Genomic DNA, 26642 nt, shown 5'->3' with positions numbered 1-26642 from the left:
ACAGGAACAATGGTGGACATCTTGAAGCAAGTGGGGACAACAGACAGGAATAGGGAGAGATTGAATATGTTCGTAAACACTCCAGCCATCTGGTCTGCACATGCTCTGAGGACACAGCTTGGGAAGTCGTCTGAGCCAGCAGCCTTGCGAGGGGTAACATGATTGAATGTCTTACTCACGAGATCAGGAGCACACAGTCCTCGTGAGCGGCAGGGGCCCAGGTCGGTGGCTCGATTTTGTTCTCCTCGAATGGAGCAAAGAACGTGTTTAGCTGTCCGGAAGTGAGGTGTCAGTGAATGTGATGTAGCTGGCATTCCATTTATAATCCGTGATTGTCTGGAGTTCTTGCCACATTTGTCTCGTGTCTGAGCCATTGAATTGAGACTCCACTTTGTCCCTGGAATGTCATTTTGACCTGACACTGGCACTGAGTAAAGCCTGTGTGTCTATGTATGCTGATGTCTCCACATTATACACTTCAGCTACCACAGCAATTGAAATCACTGCAACACTTAAAGAGCTGCAGACAGTTTTAGAATGGGTGGCAAGTAATAAGTTATTTCTAAATATTTCAAAAACTAAAAGCATTGAATTTGGGACAAATCATTTACTAAACCCTAAACCGGTACTAAATATTGTAATGAATATGTGGAATATGTGGAAATTTAGCAAACTGAGGAGACTAAACTGCTTGGTGTAACCCTGGATTAGAAACTGTCAAGGTCGAAACACATTGATGCAACGGTAGCGAAGATGGGGAGTGGTCTGGCCATAATAAAGCACTGCTCTGCTTTCTTGACATTGCTATCAACAAAACAAGTCCTACATGCCCTAGTTTTTTCACACCTGGACTACTTCGCAGTCAAATCACAGTTGGCACAGAACAGAGCAGCACAGCTGGCCCTTAAATGTACACAGACAGCTAACATCAATGACATGCATGTCAATGTCTTCTGGCTCAAAGTAAAGGACAGATTGACTGCATCACTACTGGTCTTTGTGAGAGGTATTGACATATTGAAACCACCAAGCTGTCTGTTCAAATGACTAGCACACAGCTCAGACACCCATGCATACCCCACAAGACATGCCACCAGGGGTCTCTTTACAGTCCCCAAGTCCAGAGCAGACTCTGGAAAACGCACAGTACTAGACAGAGCCATAACTACATGGAACTTTTCTACATCAAGTAACTCTTGCAAGCAGTAAAATCAGATTTTTAAAAAATCAATAAACCTACAACCTTAAGTAACAGCTCAGACTGTGAAGAGACACAGGTACACACATGCTAGCACACCTATGTATGGTGGAATTATACATGTTGTTTTGTAGATATGTAGTGGTGTAATAATGTTATATGTACTGTTTTATTTTAGTTTTTTCCTTCATTTGTTTGGACCCCTGGAAGAGTAGGCAGCAGCTAATGGTGATCCGTAATAAATAAAAAACAATAAACAATGTTAGAAGTGAGATGTAGGTATTGGTCTGAAGTTCACCTGAGCACCACAATGCTTAGTCCACCCATGCTCTACCAAGTTTTTCCAGCACACAGCTTTGACCTACTACAGTAGCTATGTTGGTCTATTGGACTTCAAACAATGTGTATGCAGGTTGCTTAGTATTCAAATCTTTTCCAACAGCCTAATTCATAAATATGTGCTTGTTTTATAGACTTTAAAAAGCCTTTGATTCCATATGGCATGAAGGTATGTTCTTAAAACTCCTTCAAAGTGGTGTAGGAGGCAAGGTCTATGGTATTATTAATGTGATCTACACTGAGTAGTACAAAACATTATGAACCTGCTTTTTCCATGATATAGACTGACTAGGTGAATCCAGGTGAAAGCTATGATCCTTTTTTGATTTCACCTGTTAAATCCACTTCAATCAGTTTAGATGAAGGGGAGGAGACAGGTCACATACAGATGTTTAAGCCTAGAGACAATTGAAACATGGATTGTGTATGTGTGCCATTCAGAGCATGAATGGGCAAGATAAAATATTTAAGTGCCTTTTGAACGGGGTATGGTAGTAGGTGCCAGGTGCACCGGTTTGAGTGTGTCAAGAACTGCAACGCTGCTGGGTTTTTTGCACTCAACAGTTTCCTGTTTGGATCAAGAATGGTCCACCACCCAAAGGATATCCAGCCAAATTGGCACATCTGTGTGAAGCATTAGGTTTAAATTACAGGCCTCTCTCATCTTTTTAAGTGGGAGAACTTGCACAATTGGTGGCTGACTAAATACTTATTTGCCCCACTGTAGGTAGAGTAGCAGCAGTGTAAAAAACAGTGTGGGGGGGCCAATGCAAATAGTCTGGGTAGTCATTTGATTAGATGTTCAGGAGTCTTATGGCTTCGGCGTAGAAGCTGTTTAGAAGCCTCTTGGACCTAGACTTGGCGCTCCGGTACCACTTGTCATGCGGTAGCAGAGAGAACAGTATATGACTAGGGTGGCTATAGTGTTTGACCATTTTTAGGGCCTTCCTCTGACACTGCCTGGTATAGAGGTCCTGGATGGCAGGAAGCTGTGACGTACTGGGCCATACACATTACCATCTGTAGTGCCTTGCGGTCAGAGGCCGAGCAGTTACCATGCCAGGCAGTGGCGCAACCGATCAGGATGCTCTCGATGGTGCAGCTGTAGAACTTTTTTTTTGTTGCCCCTTTTTCTCCCCAATTTAGTGGTATCTAATTGTTAGTAGCTACTATATTGTCTCATCGCTACAATTCCCGTACGGGCTCGGGAGAGACGAAGGATGACGAAGTCATGCGTCCTCCGATACACAACCCAACCAAGCCGCACTGCTTCTTAACACAGCGTGCATCCAACCCGGAAGCTAGCCGCACCAATGTGTCGGAGGAAACACCGTGCACCTGGCAACCTTGGTTAGCGTGCACTGCGCCCGGCCCGCCACAGGAGTCACTGGTGCGCGATGAGACAAGGATATCCCTACTGGCCAAACCCTCCTTAATGACGCTATGCCAATTGTGCGTCGCCCCACGGACCACCCGGTCGCAGCCGGTTATGTCAGAGCCTGTGCGCAAACTCAGTCTCTAGTGGCACAGCTGGCGCTGCAGTACAGCGCCTTTGACCACTGCGCCACCCGGGAGGCCCAGCTGTAGAACCTTTTGAGGATCTGAGGTCCCATGCCAAATCTTGTTAGTTTGCTGGTGATGTGGACACCAAGGAAGTTGAAGCTCTCAACCTGCTCCACTACAGCCCTGTTGATGAGAATGGGGGCGTGCTCAGTCCTCCTTTTCATGTAGTCCACAATCATCTCCTTTATCTTGATCATGTTGAGGGAGAGGTTGTTGTCCTGGCACCACACGGCCAGGTCTCCGACCTCCTCCCTATAGGCTGTTTCATCGCTGTCGGTTATCACACACTGTTGTGTCATCGGCAAACTTGATGATGGTGTTGGAGTCGTGCCTGGCCATGCAGTCATGAGTGAATGAGGAGTACAGAAGGGGACTGAGATTGCACCCCTGAGGGGCCACCGTGTTGAGGATCAGTGTGGCGGATGTGTTGCTACCAACCCTTACCACCTGGGGGCGACCCGTCAGGAAGTCCAGGACCCAGTTACAGAGGGAGGTGTTTAGTCCCAGGGTCCTTAGCTTAGTGATGAGCTTCGAGGGCACTATAGTGTTGAATGCTGAGCTGTAGTCAATGAATAGCATTCTGACATAGGTGTTCCTTTTGTCCAGGTGGGAAATGGCAGTGTTGAGTGCAATAGAGAGTGTATAATCTGTGGATCTGTTAGGGCAGTATGCAAATTGGAGTGGGTCTAGGGGTTCTGGGATAATGGTGTTGATGTGAGCCATGACCAGCCTTTCAAAGCCCTTCATGGCTTCAGACCTGAGTGTTTTGGGTCAGTAGTCATTTAGGCAGGTTACCTTAGTGTTCTTGGGCACAGGGACTATGTTGGCATTACAGACTCAGACAGGGAGAGGTTGAAAATGTCAGTGAAGACACTTGCCAGTTGGTCAGTGCATGCTCGGAGTACACGTCTTGGTAATCCGTCTGGCCTATCGGCCTTGTGAATGTTGACCTGTTTAAAGGTCTTAGTCACATCGGCTGCTGAGAGCGTGATCACACAGTTGTCCGAAACAGCTAATGCTCTCATGCACATTTGCTACCCTTTAGCTCAGTGCGGATGTTGCCTGTAATCCATGGCTTCTGGTTGGGGTATGTACGTACGGTCACTGTGGGGACGATATCATCGATGCATTTAATAATGAAGCCAGCTACTGATGTGTTGTACTCCTCAATGCCATCGGAAGAATCCCGGAACATATTCCAGTCTGTGCTAGCAAAACAGTCCTGTAGCTTTGCATCTGCTTCATCTGACCACTTTTTTATTGATCACTGGTGCCTCCTGCTTTTATTTTTGCTTGTAAGCGGGATTCAAGAAAATATAATTATGGTCAGATTTGCCAAATGGGGGGCAAGGGGGAGCTTTGTACGTGTCTCTGGGTGGTGTAAGGGTGGTCGAGAGTTTTCTTCCCTCTGGTTGCACATGTGACATGCTGGTGGAAATTTGGTTAAACAGTTTCCCTGCATTAAAGCCCTCGGTCACTACAAGCGCCGCCTCTGGATGAGCGTTTTCCTGTTTGATTATGGCGGTTTACAGCTCATTGAGTGCAGTCTTAGTGCCAGCATTGGTCTGTGGTGTTATGTAGACAGCTCCGAAAAAATACAGATGAAAACTCTCTAGGTAGATAGTGTGGTCTACAGCTTATCATAAGATACTCTACCTCATGCGAGCAAAACCTTGAGACTTCCTCAGATATCGTGCACCAGCTGTTGTTTACAAATATACATAGATCGCAACCCCTTGTCTTACCAAAGGCTGGTGTTCTATCTTGCCGAAACAGTAAAACCCGCCAGCTCTATGATGTCGTCGTTCAGCCACGACTCGTGAAACACAAGATATTACAGTTTTTAATGTCCTGTTGGTAGTTTAATCTTGCTAATAATGTCCTGCTGGTAGGTCAATGATTTCATGTCTGCCAATAGAACAGATGGCAGTGGGGATTTACTTGTTCGCCTACGAATTCTCAGTAGGCAGCTCGACTTCCGCCCGCTTTTTCTCTGTGTTCTCTTCACGCAAATGACAGGGATTTGGGCCTGTTCCTGGGAAAGCAGTATAGGGCATTGTCACGCCCTGATCTGTTTCACCTGTCTTTGTGCTTGTCTCCACCCCCCTCCAGGTGTCTCCCATCTTCCACATTATCCTGTGTATTTTTATACCTGTGTTTTCTGTTTGTCTGTTACCAGTTCGTTTTGTTTCGTCAAGCCTACCAGTGTTTTCCCCTCTGCTCCTGTCTCTCGATTGTTCCTGTTTTCTAGTTTTCCTGGTTCTGACCTTCCTGCTCGCCCTGAGCCTGCCTGCCGTCCTGTACCTTTGCCCCACTACTCTGGATTATTGACCCCTGCCTGCCTTGACCTGTCGTTTGCCTGCCCCTGTTGCTGTAATAAACATTGTTACTTCGACACAGTCTGCATTAGTACGAACTGGCCATGACTGAACCGGAAGACTTTGACCAGCTCCAATACGCCATCTCCTCCAAAGGAGCCACCATTGGTAGGCACGAGGAGTTGCTTCGCGGTCTGATGGAAGGGTTCCAGGCCACGGCCGAACGTCATGACCAACCATTGTACAATATGCAGGAGTAATTCCGTGGGTTGTTTTCTAGTCAGCCTACCATGACGGTAACCTCCCTGCCCCTCAGTAACCCAGCTGGTAGCAGCGCCATCACCCTGGTTTCCCGGGAACCCCGCTTACCTCCCCCAGAGCGCTTCGATGGAGAGTCTGGCGCCTGTTGGGCATTTCTCGCTCAGTGTTCCCTCGTCATGGAGCTGCAGCCTTCCTCCTTCCCCTCAGACCGCTCTAAGATAGCGTTCCTCATCACGCTGATGTCCGGGGGGGCCCTCGTCTGGGTTACGGCCATTTGGGAACAACAGTCAGCCATATGCTTCAGTCTGAAGGGATTCATGGCGGAGGTAAAAACAAGTTTTGATTATCTGTTGTCCAGGAGAGAGGCTGCCCGGAAGTTACTCCAGCTTCGGCAGCACTCCCTCAGTTAAGCAGGCTATGCATTGGATTTCCGCACGCTAGCAGCGGAGGGTGCCTGGAACCCGGAAGCACTGTTCGACACGTTCCTGCAGGGAATATCAGAGGAAGTAAAGGACGAGCTTGTAGCTACCAACAGATCTTGACTCGCTCATCGCTTTGACCATCCAGATTGATAGTCAGCTACAGGAACGTAGGAGGGAGAAGAGGTCTGATTGCAAGCCCCAATCGCTCAATCAAGGATCCCACCTTGCATCTGATGAACTCCAGAGGTCCGAGCTTACCCGAGGATCCGAGCTTACCTGAGTTCCTCCAAGAATCGCCGAAGACTGACGATTCACCTCTTCCGAGCCAATGCAGGGCTAGGCTGTCTTCAGCCGAATGTGTACGCAGACTTGACACCCAGAGTGGTCTATAATATGGTAAGTCTGTATTGCGGTCCTGCCGGTCATTTTGTTTCTACCTGTCCCTTCAAGAGTCCTAGCTCATTCGTTAGAGTGAGTACTCTGGTGGGTCTTAAATATAGTTTTTCTTCTCCCCTTACTCGCCCCCCTCTCCATGCCATCCTGCTGTGGTGCGACCAGTCCAGGCCTCTCCAGGTACTCATCGGCTCGGGGGCCGATGTGAGTCTTATGGATGTTCCCCTGGCTTCTGAGCTGGGCATCCCAATCAACCCCTCTCCATTCCCATGGATGTTAGAGCACTGGATGGGTGCTCTATGAGCCGGGTCACCCACCACACCACCCCCCTCAACCTATGAGTGTCAGGGACCCACAGCTAGACAATCCAATTCCTGCTAGTTGAGTCTCCGCAGGTTCCTGTGTTATTGGGATTCTCTTGGCTCCAGCGGCACAATCCCTCTATTGACTGGGCTACAGGTGCCATTGTGGGCTGGAACCCATCCTGTCACACTCACTGCCTGAAGTCAGCTCTGCCTGCCCCGGGACATCTTCCTGGGGGCTTGGAAATTGCCCTGGACCTCTCCACCAGCCCCGGCAGAGTACCAGGACCTCTGGGAGGGGTTCAGTAAGGCCCAGGCCACTTCGCTTCTGCAGGACCGACTGGTATCCAAGAAGGTCAAGGTACTATAGTCCAAAAAGGTCAAGGTACTATAGTCCAAAAAGGTCAAGCCACTATAGTCCTGGCACGCCGCTAACGTCCCGAGGCTACACCTCCGGAAGCCAAGACGTTTTCCCCCCACTCCAAGATCATTAACCCCTCTGCTGTTCGTCCTCTGTTGCCCCGTACCTTCCGTATTCTTCCTACCTATCCTGTGTCTAGATTTAAAGCCATGTCTTACAGCCCTTTGTCTCCAGTTTCCTGACCCTGAACCTGCCTGCCGTCCTGTACCTTTGCCCCACTACTCTGGATTATCAACCCCTGCCTGCCTTGACCTGTCGTTTGCCTGCCCGTTGCTGTAATAAACATTGTTACTTCAACACAGTCTGCATTTGGGTCTTACCTGAAACGTGATAGTCGGACTCGTTACAGGAAAAAGCTTCTACCTGTTCGTGGTGAGTAATCGCTGTTCTGATGTCCAGAAGTTATTTTCGGTCATAAGAGATGGTAGCAGCAACATTATGTACAAAATACGTTTTTTGAAAAGAAGTTACAAACAATGCAAAAAAATGAACTCGTAACACAGTTGGTTAGGAGCATGTAAAACATCAGCCATCCTCTCCGGTGCAATTCTATGTGTGTTGCTTCATTGGCCTGGGCTATTGTTTGTTTGAATTCAAGACCAAATTGATCTCCGTTTGTCAGTTTCAGAGAAGCTGTTCATTTTGGTAATTTGTATGGTATTAAAAAAGATTAAGCTCTTTTGTCATGTAAATGACATAGCATTGCATGAAATGCATTTTTAAAAGGCATATAAAAAATTTGACCCTGCTCACATATTTTCCTCAAATGTAGTCTATGCCACATCTCAAATATTATTCTGGTTTTATTATAAGGGGGGGCTATTAAAAAACAAAGCCCCATGGCCTTTGATTTCTGAATCCGGCCCTACCTTTACATGTGATCACATGAAAACCTGATTTGATATTCATGTGCTTTTTCTAAAAGGGCAGACCAAGCCTAGTTTTTATTTATTTTTATTTTATTTCACCTTTATTTAACCAGGTAGGCTAGTTGAGAACAAGTTCTCATTTGCAACTGCGACCTGGCCAAGATAAAGCATAGCAGTGTGAACAGACAACAACACAGAGTTACACATGGAGTAAACAATAAACAATAAACAAGTCAATAACATAGTAGAAGAAAAAAAAAGAAAAAACATTCTATATACATTGTGTGCAAAAGGCATGAGGAGGTAGGCAATAAATAGACCATAGGAGTGAATAATTACAATTTAGCAGATTAACACTGGAGAGATAAATGATCAGATGAACATGTGCAGGTAGAGATACTGGTGTGCAAAAAAGCAGAAAAGTAAATCAAATAAAAATAGTATGGGGATGAGGTAGGTAAATTGGGTGGGCTATATACCGATGGACTATGTACAGCTGCAGCGATCGGTTAGCTGCTCAGATAGCAGATGTTTAAAGTTGGTGATGGAAATATAAGTCTCCAACTTCAGAGATTTTTGCAATTCGTTCCAGTTGCAGGCAGCAGAGAACTGGAAGTAAAGGCGACCGAATGAGGTTTTGGCTTTAGGGATGATCAGTGAAATACACCTGCTGGAGCGCGTGCTACGGATGGATGTTGCTATCGTGACCAGTGAACTGAGATAAGGCGGAGCTTTACCTAGCATGGACTTGTAGATGACCTGGAGCCAGTGGGTGGGTCTGGCGAGGGCCAGCCGAAGAGCATATGTGGTGGGTGGTATAAGGTGCTTTAGTGAAAATGGCACTGTGATAAACTGCATCCAGTTTGCTGAGTAGAGTGTTGGAAGCAATTTTGTAGATGACATCGCCGAAGTCGAGGATCGGTAGGATAGTCAGTTTTACTAGTGTAAGTTTGGCGGCGTGAGTGAAGGAGGCTTTGTTGCGGAATTGAAAGCCGACTCTAGATTTGATTTTGGATTGGAGATGTTTGATATGAGTCTGGAAGGAGAGTTTGCAGTCTAGCCAGACACCTAGGTACTTATAGATGTCCACATATTCAAGGTCGGAACCATCCAGGGTGGTGGATGCTGGTCAGGTGTGCGGGTGCAGGCAGCGAACGGTTGAAAAGCATGCATTTGGTTTTACTAGCGTTTAAGAGCAGTTGGAGGCCACGGAAGGAGTGTTGTATGGCATTGAAGCTCGTTTGGAGGTTAGATAGCACAGTGTCCAAGGACGGGCCGGAAGTATATAGAATGGTGTCGTCTGCGTAGAGGTGGATCAGGGAATCGCCCGCAGCAAGAGCAACATCATTGATATATACAGAGAAAAGAGTCGGCCCGAGGATTGAACACTGTGGCACCCCCATAGAGACTGCCAGAGGACCGGACAGCATGCCCTCCGATTTGACACACTGAACTCTGTCTGCAAAGTAATTGGTGAACCAGGCAAGGCAGTCATCCGAAAAACCGAGGCTACTGAGTCTGCCGATAAGAATATGGTGATTGACAGAGTCGAAAGCCTTGGCAAGGTCGATGAAGACGGCTGCACAGTACTGTCTTTTATCGATGGCGGTTATGATATCATTTAGTACCTTGAGCGTGGCTGAGGTGCACCCGTGGCCGGCTCGGAAACCAGATTGCACAGCGGAGAAGGTACGGTGGGATTCGAGATGGTCAGTGACCTGTTTGTTGACTTGGCTTTCTGTAACAGTTTGGGTCTAGGGTGTCTCCCCCTTTGAAGAGGGGGATGACTGCGGCAGCTTTCCAATCCTTGGGGATCTCAGACGATATGAAAGAGAGGTTGAACAGTCTGGTAATAGGGGTTGCGACAATGGCGGCGGATAGTTTCAGAAATAGAGGGTCCAGATTGTCAAGCCCAGCTGATTTGTACGGGTCCAGGTTTTGCAGCTCTTTCAGATCATCTGCTATCTGGATTTGGGTAAAGGAGAACCTGGAGAGGCTTGGGCGAGTAGCTACGGGGGGTGGAGCTGTTGGCCGAGGTTGGAGTAGCCAGGCGGAAGGCATGGCCAGCTGTTGAGAAATGCTTGTTGAAGTTTTCGATAATCATGGATTTATCGGTGGTGACCGTGTTACCTAGCCTTAGTGCAGTGGGCAGCTGGGAGGAGGTGCTCTTGTTCTCCATGGACTTCACAGTGTCCCAGAACTTTTTGGAGTTGGAGCTACAGGATGCAAACTTCTGCCTGAAGAAGCTGGCCTTAGCTTTCCTGACTGACTGCGTGTATTGGTTCCTGACTTCCCTGAACAGTTGCATATCGCGGGGACTATTCGATTGCAGTCCGCCACAGGATGTTTTTGTGCTGGTCGAGGGCAGTCAGGTCTGGAGTGAACCAAGGGCTGTATCTGTTCTTAGTTCTGCATTTTTTTAACGGAGCATGCTTATCTAAAATGGTGAGGAAGTTACTTTTAAAGAATGACCAGGCATCCTCAACTGACGGGATGAGGTAAATGTCCTTCCAGGATACCCGGGCCAGGTCGATTAGAAAGGCCTGCTCACAGAAGTGTTTTAGGGAGCGTTTGACAGTGATGAGGGGTGGTCGTTTGACTGCGGCTCCGTAGCAGATACAGGCAATGAGGCAGTGATCGCTGAGATCCTGGTTGAAGACAGCGGAGGTGTATTTGGAGGGCCAGTTGGTCAGGATGACGTCTATGAGGGTGCCCTTTTTACAGATTTAAGGTTGTACCTGGTGGGTTCCTTGATGATTTGTGTGAGATTGAGGGCATCTAGCTTAGATTGTAGGACTGCCGAGGTGTTAAGCATATCCCAGTTTAGGTCACCTAACAGAACAAACTCTGAAGCTAGATGGGGGCGATCAATTCACAAATGGTGTCCAGGGCACAGCTGGGAGCTGAGGGGGTCGGTAGCAGGCGGCAACAGTGAGAGACTTATTTCTGGAGAGAGTAATTTTCAAAATTAGTAGTTCGAACTGTTTGGGTATGGACCTGGAAAGTATGACATTACTTTGCAGGCTAACTCCTCCCCTTTAGTTCTATCTTGACGGAAAATGTTATAGTTGGGTATGGAAATCTCAGAATTTTTGGTGGCCTTCCTGAGCCAGGATTCAGACACGGCAAGGACATCAGGGTTAGCAGAGTGTGCTAAAGCAGTGAGTAAAACAAACTTAGGGAGGAGGCTTCTGATGTTGACATGCATGAAACCAAGGCTTTTTCGATCACAGAAGTCAACAAATGAGGGTGCCTGGGGACATGCAGGGCCTGGGTTTACCTCCACATCACCCACGGAACAGAGGAGGAGTAGAATGAGGGTGCGGCTAAAGGCTATCAAAACTGGTCGTTGAACTCCTTTCCCCTCTCTTTGTGAGAGTGTGACCAAATTATACTTCCATCAACAATCCTTCTCTTCAAATGGTATAACTTCAAAAGAAGTCTTAAATGTAATTTGTTCCATTTTGGTGTGTAAATGCCCTTCAGGAGCAAAGTTCCCTGGGGTGTCAATTGAGTAACTATTGCTCTAATCCTTCACACCCTCATCTAACAACCAATCTTTATCAAAGACAATGTGTGTGTGGGGGGGGGGGTGGAAAGGCTGAAAGAGGAGTGATCAGGAAACCCATTTGTGTGAAGGTATGTGTCATTTTGTGGAGATACTCATGTTACGGTGACCTCTGATGAATTTCAGGCTAGCTTAACATTGCAAACAAAAGCCTTTTTCATGGCTTTGGGGGTAGCATGTCAGTAACAATATCCTATTCAAGCTTATTTTTGTTCCTCACACTGTTTTTGTTAAGTTTCACAATTTTTTTTACAGGTTTTGATTTGAATTTGGCTTAGAACAGCACAGGCTATTTGAGTGCATTGATCCAAGCTATTGCCAAAATAGCAACTAGGGCTTCCCCAGTTACACTTGGAATATCCCCGCATGGGGGGACATTCCAAGTGTAAATGGGGAAGCCCTTGTTGCTATTTTGGCAAGAGCATGGATCAGGGCAATCAAATAGCCTGTGCTGTTCCAAGCCAAGTTCAAATCAAACCCCAGCCCAATGGACATCTGTAAAATAAATAATGAAACTTAAAAACAGTGCAAGGAACAAAAAATAAACATGAACAGGATATTTTTAGTGACATGCTACCCAACAAAAGCCACGAAAAAGGCTTTCGTTTGCAATGTTTGATAAGCCAGCCGCATGAGAGTATCTAAACTAAATTATGCATACCTTCACACAAATGGATTTCCTGATCACTCCTCTTTCAGCCTCTCCATGTCCTCTACTTCGCATTGTCTTTGATAAAGATTGGTTGTTTAACTTAGAGGAAGGAAGCCACTCAGGCTTTCACCATGCAGCCAATGGTGACTTTAAAACAGTTTGTTGGCTGTGATAGGAGAAAACTGAGGATAGATTAACAATATTGTAGTTACTCCACAATACTAACCTAAATGACAGAGTGAAAAGAAGGAAGTCTCTACAGAATAAAAATATTCCAAAACATGCATACTGTTTGCAACAAGGCACTAAAGTAATACTGCAAAAAATGTGGCAAAGCGATTAACTTTTGGTCCTGAATACAAAGTATAACTTTTAGAACAAATCCAAAACATTACTGAGTATCGCTCTCCATATTTTCAAGCATAGTTGTGGCTGCATCATGTTATGAGTGTGTATATAATCGTTAAGTACTGGGGAGTTTTTCAGGATAAGAAAACATTTATAAACAGAATGGAGCTAAGCACAGGCAAAATCCTAGAGGAAAACCTGGTTCAGTCTGCTTTCCACCAGACACTTGGGAGTTGAATAACATAAAACACAAGGCCAAATCTACACTGGAGTTGCTTACCAAGAAGACGGTGCATTTTTCTGAGTGGCTGTTAAAGTTTAGATTTAAGTCTGCTTGAAAATATATGGCAAGACCTGAAAATGGTTGTCTACCAATGAAAAACAACCAATTTGACAGAGCTTGAAGAATTCTGAAAAGAATAATGGGTAATTGTTGCACAATCCAGGTGTGGAAAGCTCTTAGAGACTTACCCAGAAAGACTCAGAGCTGTTATCGCTACCAAAGGTGATTCTAACATGATTGACTATGCGTGGGGTTGAATACTTATCTAATCAAAATCAGGTAAATGCATTTTAATCCCACTTTGTAACAACAAAATGTGGAAAAAAATCAAGGGGTGTGAATACTTTCTGAAGGCACTGATTATATACACACTCCGGACTCTGACATTGCTCGTTCTGATTTTTTTTTTTACTTCCCATTAAGAAAAACAAAAATTGTTGCTCAAACTGAAGGAGGAACTAACAAAGAGACACTGACCACAACCAAAATAGGTGGGGTTTTAGGAAGGGTTCTGAAAGACACTCATGGGGGTGTCCACTGACTGTTGACTAGCAACAACAACTGGAACCTAAAAGACATCCACCATGAGCGCCCACAAAAGAAAAACACACCAAACTTAAAGACAGAAAGCAAACCAAAAAGTGGAGCAAAATGAAAACAGGGAAGATCAGATAAAGGATAGTTTTTCTAGAAATCAAATAGGGAGTGCCAACTAAACGTGTTAACTCTCCATATTTCTCAAGCCCTGGGCCAGCACAGGTGAAACGCCTTCTAACTAACGAGATGGACAAGCCAGCACAGGTGGAACACATACGGACTAACGAGATGACACCAATCAGTGCGCCCCATGTGCTAACATGCTAACGCCCGACCTCAAAAAATACATTGAAAATTCCAAAGCCTGTAACAGATTATTATGTGTGTATTGTTATTGTATTGCTAGATAGATATTACTTCACTGTTGGAACTAGAAACATAAGCATTTCACTCCACCTGTGAAAGCATCTGAAAATGTTTATAATGTTTGTTAAATTTTGTCGCTGTTTAATATATTCAAAAAAACTGATCAAGAACGTGATGCATCTCTTCTTGTAGAACTTTGTGTTGTTCTGACATTTCGTCTTGTCATTTAAGTCTTCACAACTGAAGAATGTAGTATTTGAAGAGACACATTGGTAATTTCGTTACCAGCCATACAAACCTCCCTCAAACATTTGCAAAAACAATTTTTAGCTTCCCAGAATTCTGAGTTACGTGCAACAGAGAATTTCCAGAGGTGTCTAGCATGGTAGACACCTCTGAAAATGATTTGTTGCCTGTCACTCAGAAATCTGCTCAAATATTCTGGGAAGTAAGAAACTGTTATTGCAAATTGTTGAGGGAGGCTGGTATGGCTGGTAACGAAATACCAATTTGTCTCCAACTAGTACATGCTTCACTTGTGTTAGATGAAGTGTGAGAACAACACAAAGTTCTGCAAGAACATTACCTTTCAATGTTGTTTATATTCAAGTAAACTGCGGGACCGTGTATGCATCTCTATATAAAACTTCAGGATGTTGAATGTAGCCTACAGTAGGCCTATATTAAGATCAACATGGATATTAAAAGACACATTGCATGTTCTAGATCAGTTTATTTGAATACATTATACAGCGACTAAATTTAACAAATATTATCAACAGAAAATATAAAATTAATCAAACATTTTGATTTGATAGGACTTGGCTCTCAGAAGGTATTTTTGTTCTTAATGCAGAATGATTAAGAGTTGGTGTGGTCCAGAAATACCTACCTCTCACAGACATATAGAAAAGTCTGCTAAGATTTCTCTTTAAGATTTACACCCCCCCCCCAAATTAACAGAGGGTCCCACTTAAAATAAGGTTCATGAACATCTGGAAAGAATAACAATGTTTACCGACATTGTAATTACATTCTACAAGTTGGCGCCGAAAAACATGGCTGATGTTTTACATTCTCCCAACCAATTGTGCAATTTTGTTTTGTTTTTTTGTGTTTTGTGTAACTTCATTTTTGAAACTTATTGTGTACATAATGTTGCTGCTACCGTCTCTTATGACAGAAAATAACTTCTGGACATTAGAAAAACGATTACTCACCACGGACTGGAAGAGACTTTTTCCTTTAACGAGTCCGACGAGAAGGATATCCAGCTTTCACTGGAACAGGCCCAAATCCACGCCTTTTGCGTGAAGAAAAGTGTCCGGAAAAGGGGACGCAGATCGGGGATCCTTCTGAGAAGCCAGAGGCAAGTGAATAAACTCCCAATGCCTTCCATTCTCCTTGCTAATGTGCAATCGTTAGAAAATAAAATTGACGACCTACTATTAAGATTATCCTAGCAAAGGGACATTAAAAACTGTAAAATCTTATGTTTCGCCGAGAAGTGGCTAAATGAAGAAACGGACAATATAGAGCAGGCGGGTTCTTTCATGCACTGGCAGAACAGAGACGCTACCTCTGGTAAGACGAGGGGTGGGGGTGTGTGACTTTTTGTCAATAACAGCTGGTGCACGATGTCTAATATTAAAGAAGTCTTGAGGTATTGCTCGCCTGAGGTAGAGTACTTTATGATAAGCTGTTGACCACACTCTAACAAGAGAGTTCTCATCTGTATTATTCGTAGCTGTCTATTTACCACCACAAAGTGAAGCTGGCACTAAGACTGCTCTCAACCAACTCTATAAGGTCTTAAGCAAAGAAAAATATGCTCACCTAGCAGCGGCCCTCCTAGAGGCCGGGGACTTTAATGCAGGCAAACTTAAATCAATTTTACCAAATTTTTACCAGCATGTCACATGTGCAACCAGCGGGGGGAAAAAAAATCCTAGACCACCTTTACTCCACACACAGAGATGCATACAAAGCTCTCCCCCGTCCTCCATTTCGAAAATCTGACCACAATTCTATCCTCATGATCCCTGCTTACAAGCAAAAACTAAAGCAGGAAGTACCAGTGACTCGCTCAATACGGAAGTTGTCAGATGACGCGGATGCTACACTACAGGACTGTTTTGCTAGCACAGACTGGAATATGTTCCGGGATTCATCCAATGGCATTGAGGAATACATCAATTGAGGAAACGTCAACAAAACTAAGGAGATGATTGTGGACTTCAGGAAACAGCAGAGGGAACACCCCCCTATCCACATCGATGGAACAGTAGTGGAGAGGGTAGCAAGTTTTAAGTTCCTCGGCATACACATCACAGACAAACTGAATTGGTCCACTCACACAGACAGCATCGTGAAGAAGGCGCAGCAGCGCCTCTTCAACCTCAGGAGGCTGAAGAAATTCGGCTTGTCACCAAAAGCACTCACAAACTTCTACAGATGCACAATCGAGAGCATCCTGGCGGGCTGTATCACCGCCTGGTACGGCAACTGCTCCGCCCTCAACCGTAAGGCTCTCCAGAGGGTAGTGAGGTCTGCACAACGCATCACCGGGGGCAAACTACCTGCCCTCCAGGACACCTACACCACCCGATGTTACAGGAAGGCCATAAAGATCATCAAGGACATCAACCACCCGAGCCACTGCCTGTTCACCCCGCTATCATCCAGAAGGCGAGGTCAGTACAGGTGCATCAAAGCTGGGACCGAGAGACTGAAAAACAGCTTCTATCTCAAGGCCATCAGACTGTTAAACAGCCACCACTAACATTGAGTGGCTGCTGCCAACACACTGACACTGACACTGACTCAACTCCAGCCACTTTAATAATGGGAATTGATGGGAAATTATTTAAATATATCACTAGCCACTTTAAACAATGCTACCTTGTATAATGTTACTTACCCTACATTATTCATCTCATATGCATACGTATATACTGTACTCTATATCATCGACAACATCCTTATGTAATACATGTATCACTAGCCACTTTAACTATGCCACTTAGTTTACATACTCATCTCATATGTATATACTGTACTCGATACCATCTACTGTATCTTGCCTATGCTGCTCTGTACCATCACTCATTCACATATCCTTATGTACATATTCTTTATCCCCTTACACTGTGTATAAGACAGTAGTTTTGGAATTGTTAGTTAGATTACTTGTTGGTTATTACTGCATTGTCGGAACTAGAAGCACAAGCATTTCGCTACACTCGCATTAACATCTGCTAACCATGTGTATGTGACAAATAAAATTTGATTTGATTTGATTTGACCTCAGTCATTGGCTTCATCAATACGTGCATCAGTGACTGTACGTACATATCCCAACCAGAAGCCATGTATTACAGGTAACATCCGCATCGAGCTAAAGGCTAGAGGTTTCAAGGAGCGGGAGACTAATCCGGACGCTTATAAGAAATCCTGCTATGCCCTCAGACGAACCATCAAACAAGCAAAGCGTCAATACAGGATTAAGATTGAATCCTACTACACCGTCTCTGATGCTCGTCGGATGTGGCAGGGCTTGAAAACTATTACGGACTACAAATGGAAACCCAGACGCGAGCGGCGGCCCAGTGACGTGAGCCTACCAGACGAGCTAAATTCTTTTATACTTGCTTCGAGGCAAGCAACACTGAAGCATGCATGAGGGCACCAGCTATTCTGGGTGACTGTGTGATAACGCTCTCGGTAGCCGATGTGAACAAAACCTTGAAAGAGGTCAACATTCACAAAGCCGCTGGGCCAGACGGATTACCAGGACATGTACTCAAAGCATCCGCAGACCAACTGTCAAGTGTCTTCACTGACAATTTTCAACCTCTCCCTGACCGAGTCTGTAATACCTACATGTTGTTTCAAGCAGACCACCATAGTCCATGTGCAGAAGGGAGCCATGAAGTGCTTTGAAAGGCTGGTCATGGCTCACATCAACAGCATCCTACCAGACACCCTAGACCCACTGCAATTCGCATACCGCCCCGACAGATCCACAGATGACGCAATCTCAATCCCACTCCACACCGCCCTTTCTCACCTGGTCAAAAGGAACACCTATGTGAATGCTGTTCATCGACTACAGCTCAGCATTCAACACCATTGTGCCCACGAATCTCTGGGACTAAACACATTCCTCCGCAACTGGATCCTGGACTTCCTGACGGGCCACACGCAGGTGGTAGGAGTAGGCAGCAACACGTCTGCCACACCGATCCTTAACACTGTGGCCCCTTAGGGGTGAAACTTAGTCCCCTCCTTTATTCCCTGTTCACTCACAACTGCGTGGCCAAACACGACTCCAACACCATCATTAAGTTTTCTGACGACACAATAGTGGTTGGCCTGATCACCGACAACGATGAGACGGCCTATAGGGAGGAGGTCAGAGAACTGACAGTGTAGTGCTAGGACAACAACCTTTCCCCTCAATGTGAGCAAGACAAAGGAGCTGATCGTGGAATACAGGAAAAGGCGGGCCGAACAGGCCCCGATTAACATTGACGGGGCTGTAGTGGAGCGGGTCGAGAGTTTCAAGTTCCTTGGTGTCCACATCACCAACGAACTATCACGGTCCAAACATACCAAGACAGTCGTGAAGAGGGCACGACAAAACCTTTTCCCCATCAGGAGAGATTTGGCATGGGCCCCCAGATCCTCAAAAGGTTCAACAGCTGCACCATCGAAAGCATGGTTGCATCACCGCATGGTGCTACAGAGGGTAGTGCGAACAGCCCAGTACATCACTGGGGCCAAGCTTCCTGCCATCCAGGACCTATATAATAGGCGTTGTCAGAGGAAAGCCCATAAAATTGTCAGAGACTCCAGTCACCCAAGTTATAGACTGGTTTCTCTGCTACCGCACGGCAAGCGGTACCGGAGCGCCATGTCGAGGACCAAAAGTCTCCTCAACAGCTTCTACCCCCAAGCCATTAGACTGCTGAACAATTCATAAAAATCACCACTGGACAATTTACATTGACTCCCTGTTACTCGCTGTTTGTTTGTTATGTATAGTTATTATGTATAGTCACTTCGTCCTCACCTACATATACAGATTACTTCAACTAGCCTGTACTCCTGCACTCTGACTCGGTACCGGTGCCCCCTGTATGTAGCCTTGTTATTGTTATTGTGTAACTTTTTATTATTACTTTTTATTTTAGCCTACCTGGTAAATATTTTCTTCTCCTTGAACTGCACTGTTGGTTAAGGGCTTGTAAGTAAGTATTTCACGGTAAAGTCTACACTTGTTGTATTCAGCGCATGTGGCAAATAAAGTTAGATTTGATTCGATTTGAACTACCATATAAATACATTGGTATTCTGGACACATTGTAAAGTTGGACCAAATTTGATGCACTTCCACAAGGCGACCAGTGGGGGCATCAGTTCCTATCTTTTTGGGCAACACCCGCAAGAAAAGTTCTGATGCATCAGCCACAGCATGAAGCCACCTGGCCTTCGAACCTCAGAACCCACATAGAAATATGAGTATTGTCTAACAGTTCCCAATTTCCTCATACACACCACCTTAGTCTAGTTAAGTTGCGTCACAACAGACCCTGGTTCAATTCCGGGCTGTATCACAACTGGTTGTGATTGGGAGTCCCATAGGGCGGCGCACAATTGTCCCAGCGTCGTCCAGGTTAGGGTTTGGCCGGGTAGGCCGTCATTGTAAATAAGAATTTGTTTTGAACGGACTTGCCTAGTTAAATAAAGGTTAAATAAAAAAAATATTAAGTTGATAATCTTTCAATGATTATAAAGCTTAGTTTAGCATGGACGTGGTAATATGGCAGGAGTTTAGCATCAGTTAATGCAGGTTTTTAATCAGCTTCGTTCTTTCCATTTGGGATTTACTTAATAAAGTAGTACAAATGTGTGACAGATCTGCATTAACTGGACAGGTGCTCCATTGATAAGCATTTAAGGTCAGCTATTTCAGGATTGTCTCTTGCAAATTTGGAATTTAATTACAGCTGGTAGATAGGCATCTTGCAGTAAGACAAACTGAGATTCTATCTGATTGTGGATTTTATATGTTTTTGACAGTGTACTGTGGTCTACATGTTCATGCATAAGTAGGCCTTTTCACCTTTTTCAATCAGATATTAACCATAGGAGCAAGTTCCACTGATCAAATGGATATCACTTGTGTGAATATGGAATATGAGAATATCTGCTCATGACAGATAGCTGTTGAAGGCATGAAATGGTGTTAAATATATATGGTGTAAAATGCTAAGTAGACTATTAATCAAATGGCCATAGAAATGCAACTCTTGGTTTTCTATGGACGACCTCATGTTGCACCTGCTAATGAATTGTCTGCTCTAGTCGTCCTGAAACATAACACTAAATGTGTTTTGCACTTGGCATAAAGGGAGGCGTGCCACTTGCGGGATTTCTGTGTAGTCCCTTACTGCTAACAGGAATTGGAAACTATAAACATATGCAGTTTAGTTAGAGGGGACTTTGGTGACGCAGTGCAGAGGATGCCCTATTTCCCCGGGAAGCATTTTAGGCTATTAATTAGGTCGCCGAGTGTCGTTGTCATGACCAGATGGTGACTGAGCTTCCTAAAAAAAATACGGACTGGTTTAAGATTCATGCATTTATGGACTAAGTAGGTACCACAGTGTGGTTAAATTAGGTGCTAAATACAAAACGTGGGAACCAATAAGGAAAGCTGCACAAGGAATACATCCATTAATTTTCATAATGAGAAAGGTGAACTGGTAATTTGGCGAGTCACATGGTGATAAACAGTAGGTGGAGACAATGCACAATTGCGCAAAACTGCACATCTCCTCTGCAGGTGCGGATGTAGACTTACATTTTCTTCATGGTTGAAAATAACCGGGCAAAATATTTTTGGTTAAATATCTTCTCAAAATGCACTTCTGTTTTGTAAGGCTCAATAGTGGCTTGGTGAGATTCCTAATCCGAAATATTCACAAACTCCATGACAAGATTTTCCTAACACACCATCAGCCGTCTCTGTGCAGCCGCAGTGGAGAACGACTAACTGAGCGCACTAGTTTGTGCCTGCATCCCATTTCCCCCCTCGAGCGTGTGAGCGCAAACGCTTTGCCCTGGCGGATTAATTCGTGTTGTGTGTGCTACGGCTGCTGCTTGTCACTCATTCTTCGTTCTACTCGCGTGCGTTCCAGGGTAGCGGCAAGGACCAATTATAATATTGCTATCAGAATACAATAGTTGGAAAACAAATATTTCTTCAGAACACAGAACTCGTCCAGCCAAGTCTGTCTATCTATTCTTCAAGGAGAATAACTTTGTGATATTGCAATGATTCAAACAATGGATCTCATCTGGGCATTGCTCTTCTTTGGCTATGCAGGTAAGATTATGTTTTTATAAATAATTACAATGTTGTATTGGAGATGGCCACCTTTATTCATTGAATAAGGAAAGTTTTCTATAAATTCTGAAAGTTCAGTGTTTTGTTCACTTTATAGCAGCATCCGTATCTCATCCGTGCTTACCGCGTCTCATATGTGTGTTTCAATGGACAGTTAGTTATATCATATTGGAGCTGTTGCCTCGGATATAGGAAGGACACAGAGGCTATGGAAACATGAGAGAAACGGGATAGTAGGCTATGTTCTCTCAATAATGGCTGTGGTAACATGAAGGGAAATTAACTATATTTTGTGCCTTATTTCATCGCCGTATAGACTAAATCCCGAATAGTCTAATGTCCGTAGGCTACTGTCCGTAGGCTACTGGTAACTATCTGCGTAATAAGAGAATATCACTTGTCCTTTAATTGAGCTGTATTCCTCGTGATTTGGGCTCTCTGGACTAGACATTGTTTGATAGGAGCAGTTTGACAACCTGTTTTTCCTAACCCTGAGCTTTGTTGTTGCTGAGGAGTGGGTTAAGCTCCAAGGGGAAGATGGGTGCATTTGGTCTTGGGGAAACAAGCATTTCATTGGTTCACCTTTGTGTCAGCAAAATCCCCCAAGAGATTTTAGATTGTGTGTTAGATTTGATGCCTGTCACATTAAATTTCTGAGAAACCTATAACCATTTACAGTACTCTAATAAAATGAGTTGGGTAGCTTTTTATGCATTAAATATAGATGTTGAGGTCTCGCACATATTGTGCTCAAACGTTGGTTGCTAATGGGGATGCTTTGTTTCGGTCCTCAATCCTATGTACATGCAAAATATAAATTAGAACGCGCTAGCTACGGCATTTCTTAGTGGATTATAGAATTCTAGGTTAAACGTGAAAGCCTAATGTCTTATTTTGTTTTTAATGACAAGTGTTTAAAGGAGTTTTTTTATAAATTCATGCGTACATGTGAGGTGATTGAAAATATCCCAAGGCTGATTGTCAGTTACAGAGTTGCAGCCCTCAATATGATAGGCTACATTGTATTTGATTAATGGAGCTCCGTGCTGACAGACCGTGCATGCTTGTAACATGAACCACATAGTAGCATAGTTAGCTACCTCAATACATTTTACATTATACATACATTTGATGGACCTAGCAAGCCCTTCCAGTCAGGGTTATATGACACTTTGTATATACGTCTGAGATTCTTTTTCTCCCCCGAGTTGGCCTATTGATTTTTTTTTTGGAGAGAAAACAGAAACCCATGGCTTGTACAGTGTTTTTCTTTCTGTCTATGGAGAATATATGCTACTATTATCAGTAGCAGGGTGTGGGTAAAATCCAAAAAATAAATTAACCTGTGTTGTGATATTTGCGTTGTTTGCGCTGTAACCTGTCAAATTCCTATGCTTTGTGACTGTAATATATAGGCATAAAGACTGAGACAATAAGAATACAGTGTCAGAATAAATTCAATCACACCTTTGTTTTATCACAAAACCGGATAGCAACCTCTGTTTGGTGAAGTCTACAAAGCATACTGCATGTACAGTAACATGCTGACCAAACCACAAGTGTGTCTGCTGCCCTAGTTGATTTTGTTTACCCACATCAGAAGCGATCAGGACACACAGGTTGAAATGTCAAAACAAACTCTGTACCAATTCTATTCATTTGGGGACAGGTCAAAAAGCCTTAAACATTTATGGCAATTTAGCTAGCTAGCTTGTTGTTGCTAGCTAATTTGTCCTGGTATATATTTGGGTTGTTATTTTACCTGAAATGCACAAGGTCTTCTACTTGGACAATTAATCCACAGATAAACCAAATTTGTTTCTCCTCATCTCTCCTCCTTCCTTCAGGCTTCTTTTTCTTATTTGGCCTTTATATGGCAGTTGGCAACCAACTTTACAGCATTACTACAACTGACCGGAGTGTGGACCTAAGTTCTTTCAATTACTCACGTGGGTATATGCTCCTAAAAACCAATGAGGAGATGGGAGAGGCTGGCCTTGCAGCAAGTTGAGAGTCACAAATAGAACCAATTTCTATTTTAGCGCCTGGCCACGCAGACGCTCACGAGCAATGTGGGTGCAATGATTGAATAACATGTATGTGTACATTTGTTTTGGAATGCTTGCGCACGTGACGCGAGCGGTGTGGTCAGCTTTAGAGGTCGACCGACTATGATTTTTCAACGCCGATACCGATTATTGGAGGACCAAAAAAAGCTGATACCGATTAATATATATATATATTTGTAATAATGACAATTACAACAATACTGAATGAACACTTTCATTTTAACTTAATATAATACATAAATAAAAATCTATTTAATCTCAAATAAATAATGAAACATGTTCAATTTGGTTGAAATAATGCAAAAACACAGTGTTGGAGAAGAAAGTAAAAGTGCAATATGTGCCATGTAAAAAAGCTAACTTTTCTGATCCTTGCTCAGAACATGAGAACATATGAAAGCTGGTGGTTCACCGCTACCACCGCTCAGTCAGACTGCTCTATCGAATATCAAATCATATACTTTATTATAATATAATAAACACACAGAAATACGAGCCTTAGGTTGTTAATACGGTCAAATCCGGAAACTATCATTTTGAAAACAAAACGTTTATTCTTTCCGTGAAATATGGAACCGTTCGGAATTTAATCTAATACCAAACGGGTGGCATCCATAAGTCTAAATATTGCTGTTACAATGCACAAACTTCAATGTTATGTTATAATTATGTTCTGGCAAATTAATTACGGTATTTGTAAGGAAGAAATGGTCTTCACACAGTTAGCAACGATCCTGGCGGCCCAAACTGCTGCATATACCCTGACTCTGCTTGCACAAAATGCAAGAGAAGTGACAATTTCCCTAGTTAATATTGACTGCTAACATGAATTTATTTTAACGAAATATTCAGGTTTAATGGGGGTAGTGGGGTGGCGGGGTGGCCTAGTGGTTAGAGCGTTGGACTAGTAACCGGAAAGTTGCAAGTTCAAACCCCGGAGCTGACAAGGTACAAATCTGTCGTTCTGCCCCTGAACAGGCAGTTAACCCAGTGTTTCCCATAGGGCAGTGCACAATTTACCCAGCGTTGTCTGGTTTTGGCCGGGGTAGGCCGTTGTTATAAATAAGAATTTGTTCTTAACTGACTTGCCTAGGTAAATAAAGGTTAAATACAATTTTAAAAAGGATGACATTATTTGATTAGCCTGTGAGGTATTACTCCTAAGCAAGTAACAACATTAATATGCTGTTGGAAAGCAGGAACAATGTAATTAAAAGTATTCAGTTCCAGTTCGCTGATAATTACATTCCGATGCCAGTGACTACTAACAAGGAACAATGGCCAACATCCAAGAAAATGCCGCTAGATTCTTTGCTGGAAGAAATTATATACTGTATATTGTTTGAGAAAGAACCTAATTGAACATGAAATGTGGCTTATATTTTACGACTGGCTGGACTAAAAGGCAGCAAGACAATGGCTTTGCCTGGTTGGGGGAGTATTAACAGTAACTAGTTCTGTGGAATGGAGGTGTATCATCACATCTGTTGCTATCAGTCTGAAGTCAGAGAGCACATAGGGGATCCAACTAGACAGACAGGGAGCTGTTGCTGGTTACATTTAATTCCCAGACTCAGTCAAGTGAGAAGCCATTCTTCCCTTCTCTTTATCTTACATCACATTTGTCTCTCGGAAGCTGTTTTAAGGAGGTTTTGTAGTTGGCTCCTGTCACGTTTGGAATATTGCATTGGAGCTGTGTGATTTGTGACAGACGGTAGTGGTGCAAAAACTGTGCCTGTGCTGTTGTCTGGTGTTGTTGTCTGGTGTTGACCCTGTTATGACCCTTACCATTAAGTGCACGTGACTGCCAGCCAAACGATGGCTCCCGCCACACATTACCATCACATTGGTGGCATTCTCTCGGAAGCCCCTGGCTCTGGTGCTTTTTGGTAGGTTCAGGTCCCCATCAATGTCAAAAAAGTAAGTCCAGGAGAGAACACACTTCAGGGAGTTCTTTCAAATGAAGCAAATAAAAAATGGGGAGTGCAAAGACTTTGCAAAAAGCGTGTTGTTTTTGTGTTCGAAGTAGAGTTTACCTTAAGAAGAGGGTGAAGTTTAAGATTAGTCAACAGTTGGACAGAAAATAAACATTTCCAAGATGGTTAACATCTGGGATTTCAACTCATGTGGCAAGTTCAAAGCCACTATGAAAATATGATTCCCTTTTTTGAGAGGGGGAAACTGTAAAAAGCAGCTTAACAAGGGAAAATTATAAGGCTTTCGGTCTGTTGCTTGGAATGAGATATGAATAAAACATCCAACTTCAAACCCTGCCCCGATCCTGTTGGGTGAGAGGCATAGCGTTTAAAGGGATATACACACAAAGTTTTAGACTACTCTGTAATGTACATAATAATAATAATGTACAGCATTGTGTGTACCCAAAGTGGAGGTAAATTGTACTTTAAATTTGGCATAACATTGATAGTCTTCAACGTAGCTCTACTCTTGTTTGAAATGATTGGCTACGTCTGTGTGTATGAAGTACAGGTCATTCATCCTGTACGTAATACAAATCTGCTCTTTTTTGTGGGGTTAACCACAACCTCTTTTAAAGTTTAACATTCCTTCTGTCAGCTCACCTGCAGTCCTCCTGACTTCAATTGGAAAGGCTATTTGTATTTTGTCTGCATGATACATCGATAATGAAGGGGATTTGCTTTTTCACTGATTGGTTCTCCTCTGTCTTTCTCACTCCAACACCCACATGGAAAACCACACACAGTCTCTGAGCGCCGCATCCTTCCAAACAACGTGAGGTCTCAACACCCCAGGATAGATATTTTTTTAAAGATAACCAATCAAAGCTCAGCACATTTCTGTTCGAATCTGCATTTACAATGGCCTCCTTTGCAGACCAGTGTGTCACAGCTCTCCCTCGCTGTGAGTCGAGTTAGATTCTCGCAGCAGATTCTGCGGTCAATGCTGATTTTGTTCACTAAGATGTTGGAGAACCCCTGTGTGTCTAGGATTGTTCAAAAGACTGTGTGAATGTGGAGATGGGCGGCAATTCAATTTAGTGAGCCAAAATGTGATTTTCTGTGGTTCATTGATAAGCCTCCTTTGGAAGAATTGATTTCATCCCAATGATGACTGTTCTTCATGGAACATAAACTTAAGAGAGCCCCTTTGAACCAATCCAGTCAAAAGTATATTTAATTATTGAGTAAGACCTTAGCAAGTGCAATAATAGACTGAAAGCGGACTGGAACTACCAATTGGATACCACAAAAAAGGGGTAACAACAAAAAAACGGTCAATGTATTAATCAGAACCTCGTGTCATATCACCCTTCTGAACAGTTTTAACCTCTTTGCAT

General features: G+C 43.8%; 1 protein-coding gene across 15 annotated transcripts in view; it reads left to right on the top strand.

Annotated features, from left to right (window-relative positions):
* Positions 1–20939: 20939 nt before the first annotated feature.
* The window catches only part of LOC112228466 (neural cell adhesion molecule 1), a 312377-nt gene continuing 306674 nt past the window's right edge, over positions 20940–26642 (top strand). For 5 of the 15 annotated variants that reach the window (XM_024393810.2, XM_024393807.2, XM_024393806.2 and 2 more), the window contains exon 1: positions 20940–21233. In XM_024393810.2, coding sequence (XP_024249578.1) covers positions 21182–21233 — 52 coding nt within the window. In that variant the 5' untranslated portion in view covers positions 20940–21181. The remainder of the gene's footprint in view (positions 21234–26642) is intronic. The other 10 variants (XM_024393811.2, XM_024393808.2, XM_024393809.2 and 7 more) reach the window with 7 other exon arrangements.

The sequence above is a fragment of the Oncorhynchus tshawytscha genome, linkage group LG30, assembly GCF_018296145.1.
Source record: "Oncorhynchus tshawytscha isolate Ot180627B linkage group LG30, Otsh_v2.0, whole genome shotgun sequence".
NCBI lineage: Eukaryota > Metazoa > Chordata > Actinopteri > Salmoniformes > Salmonidae > Oncorhynchus > Oncorhynchus tshawytscha.
This window is presented reverse-complemented; position numbering and strand designations above follow the sequence as displayed.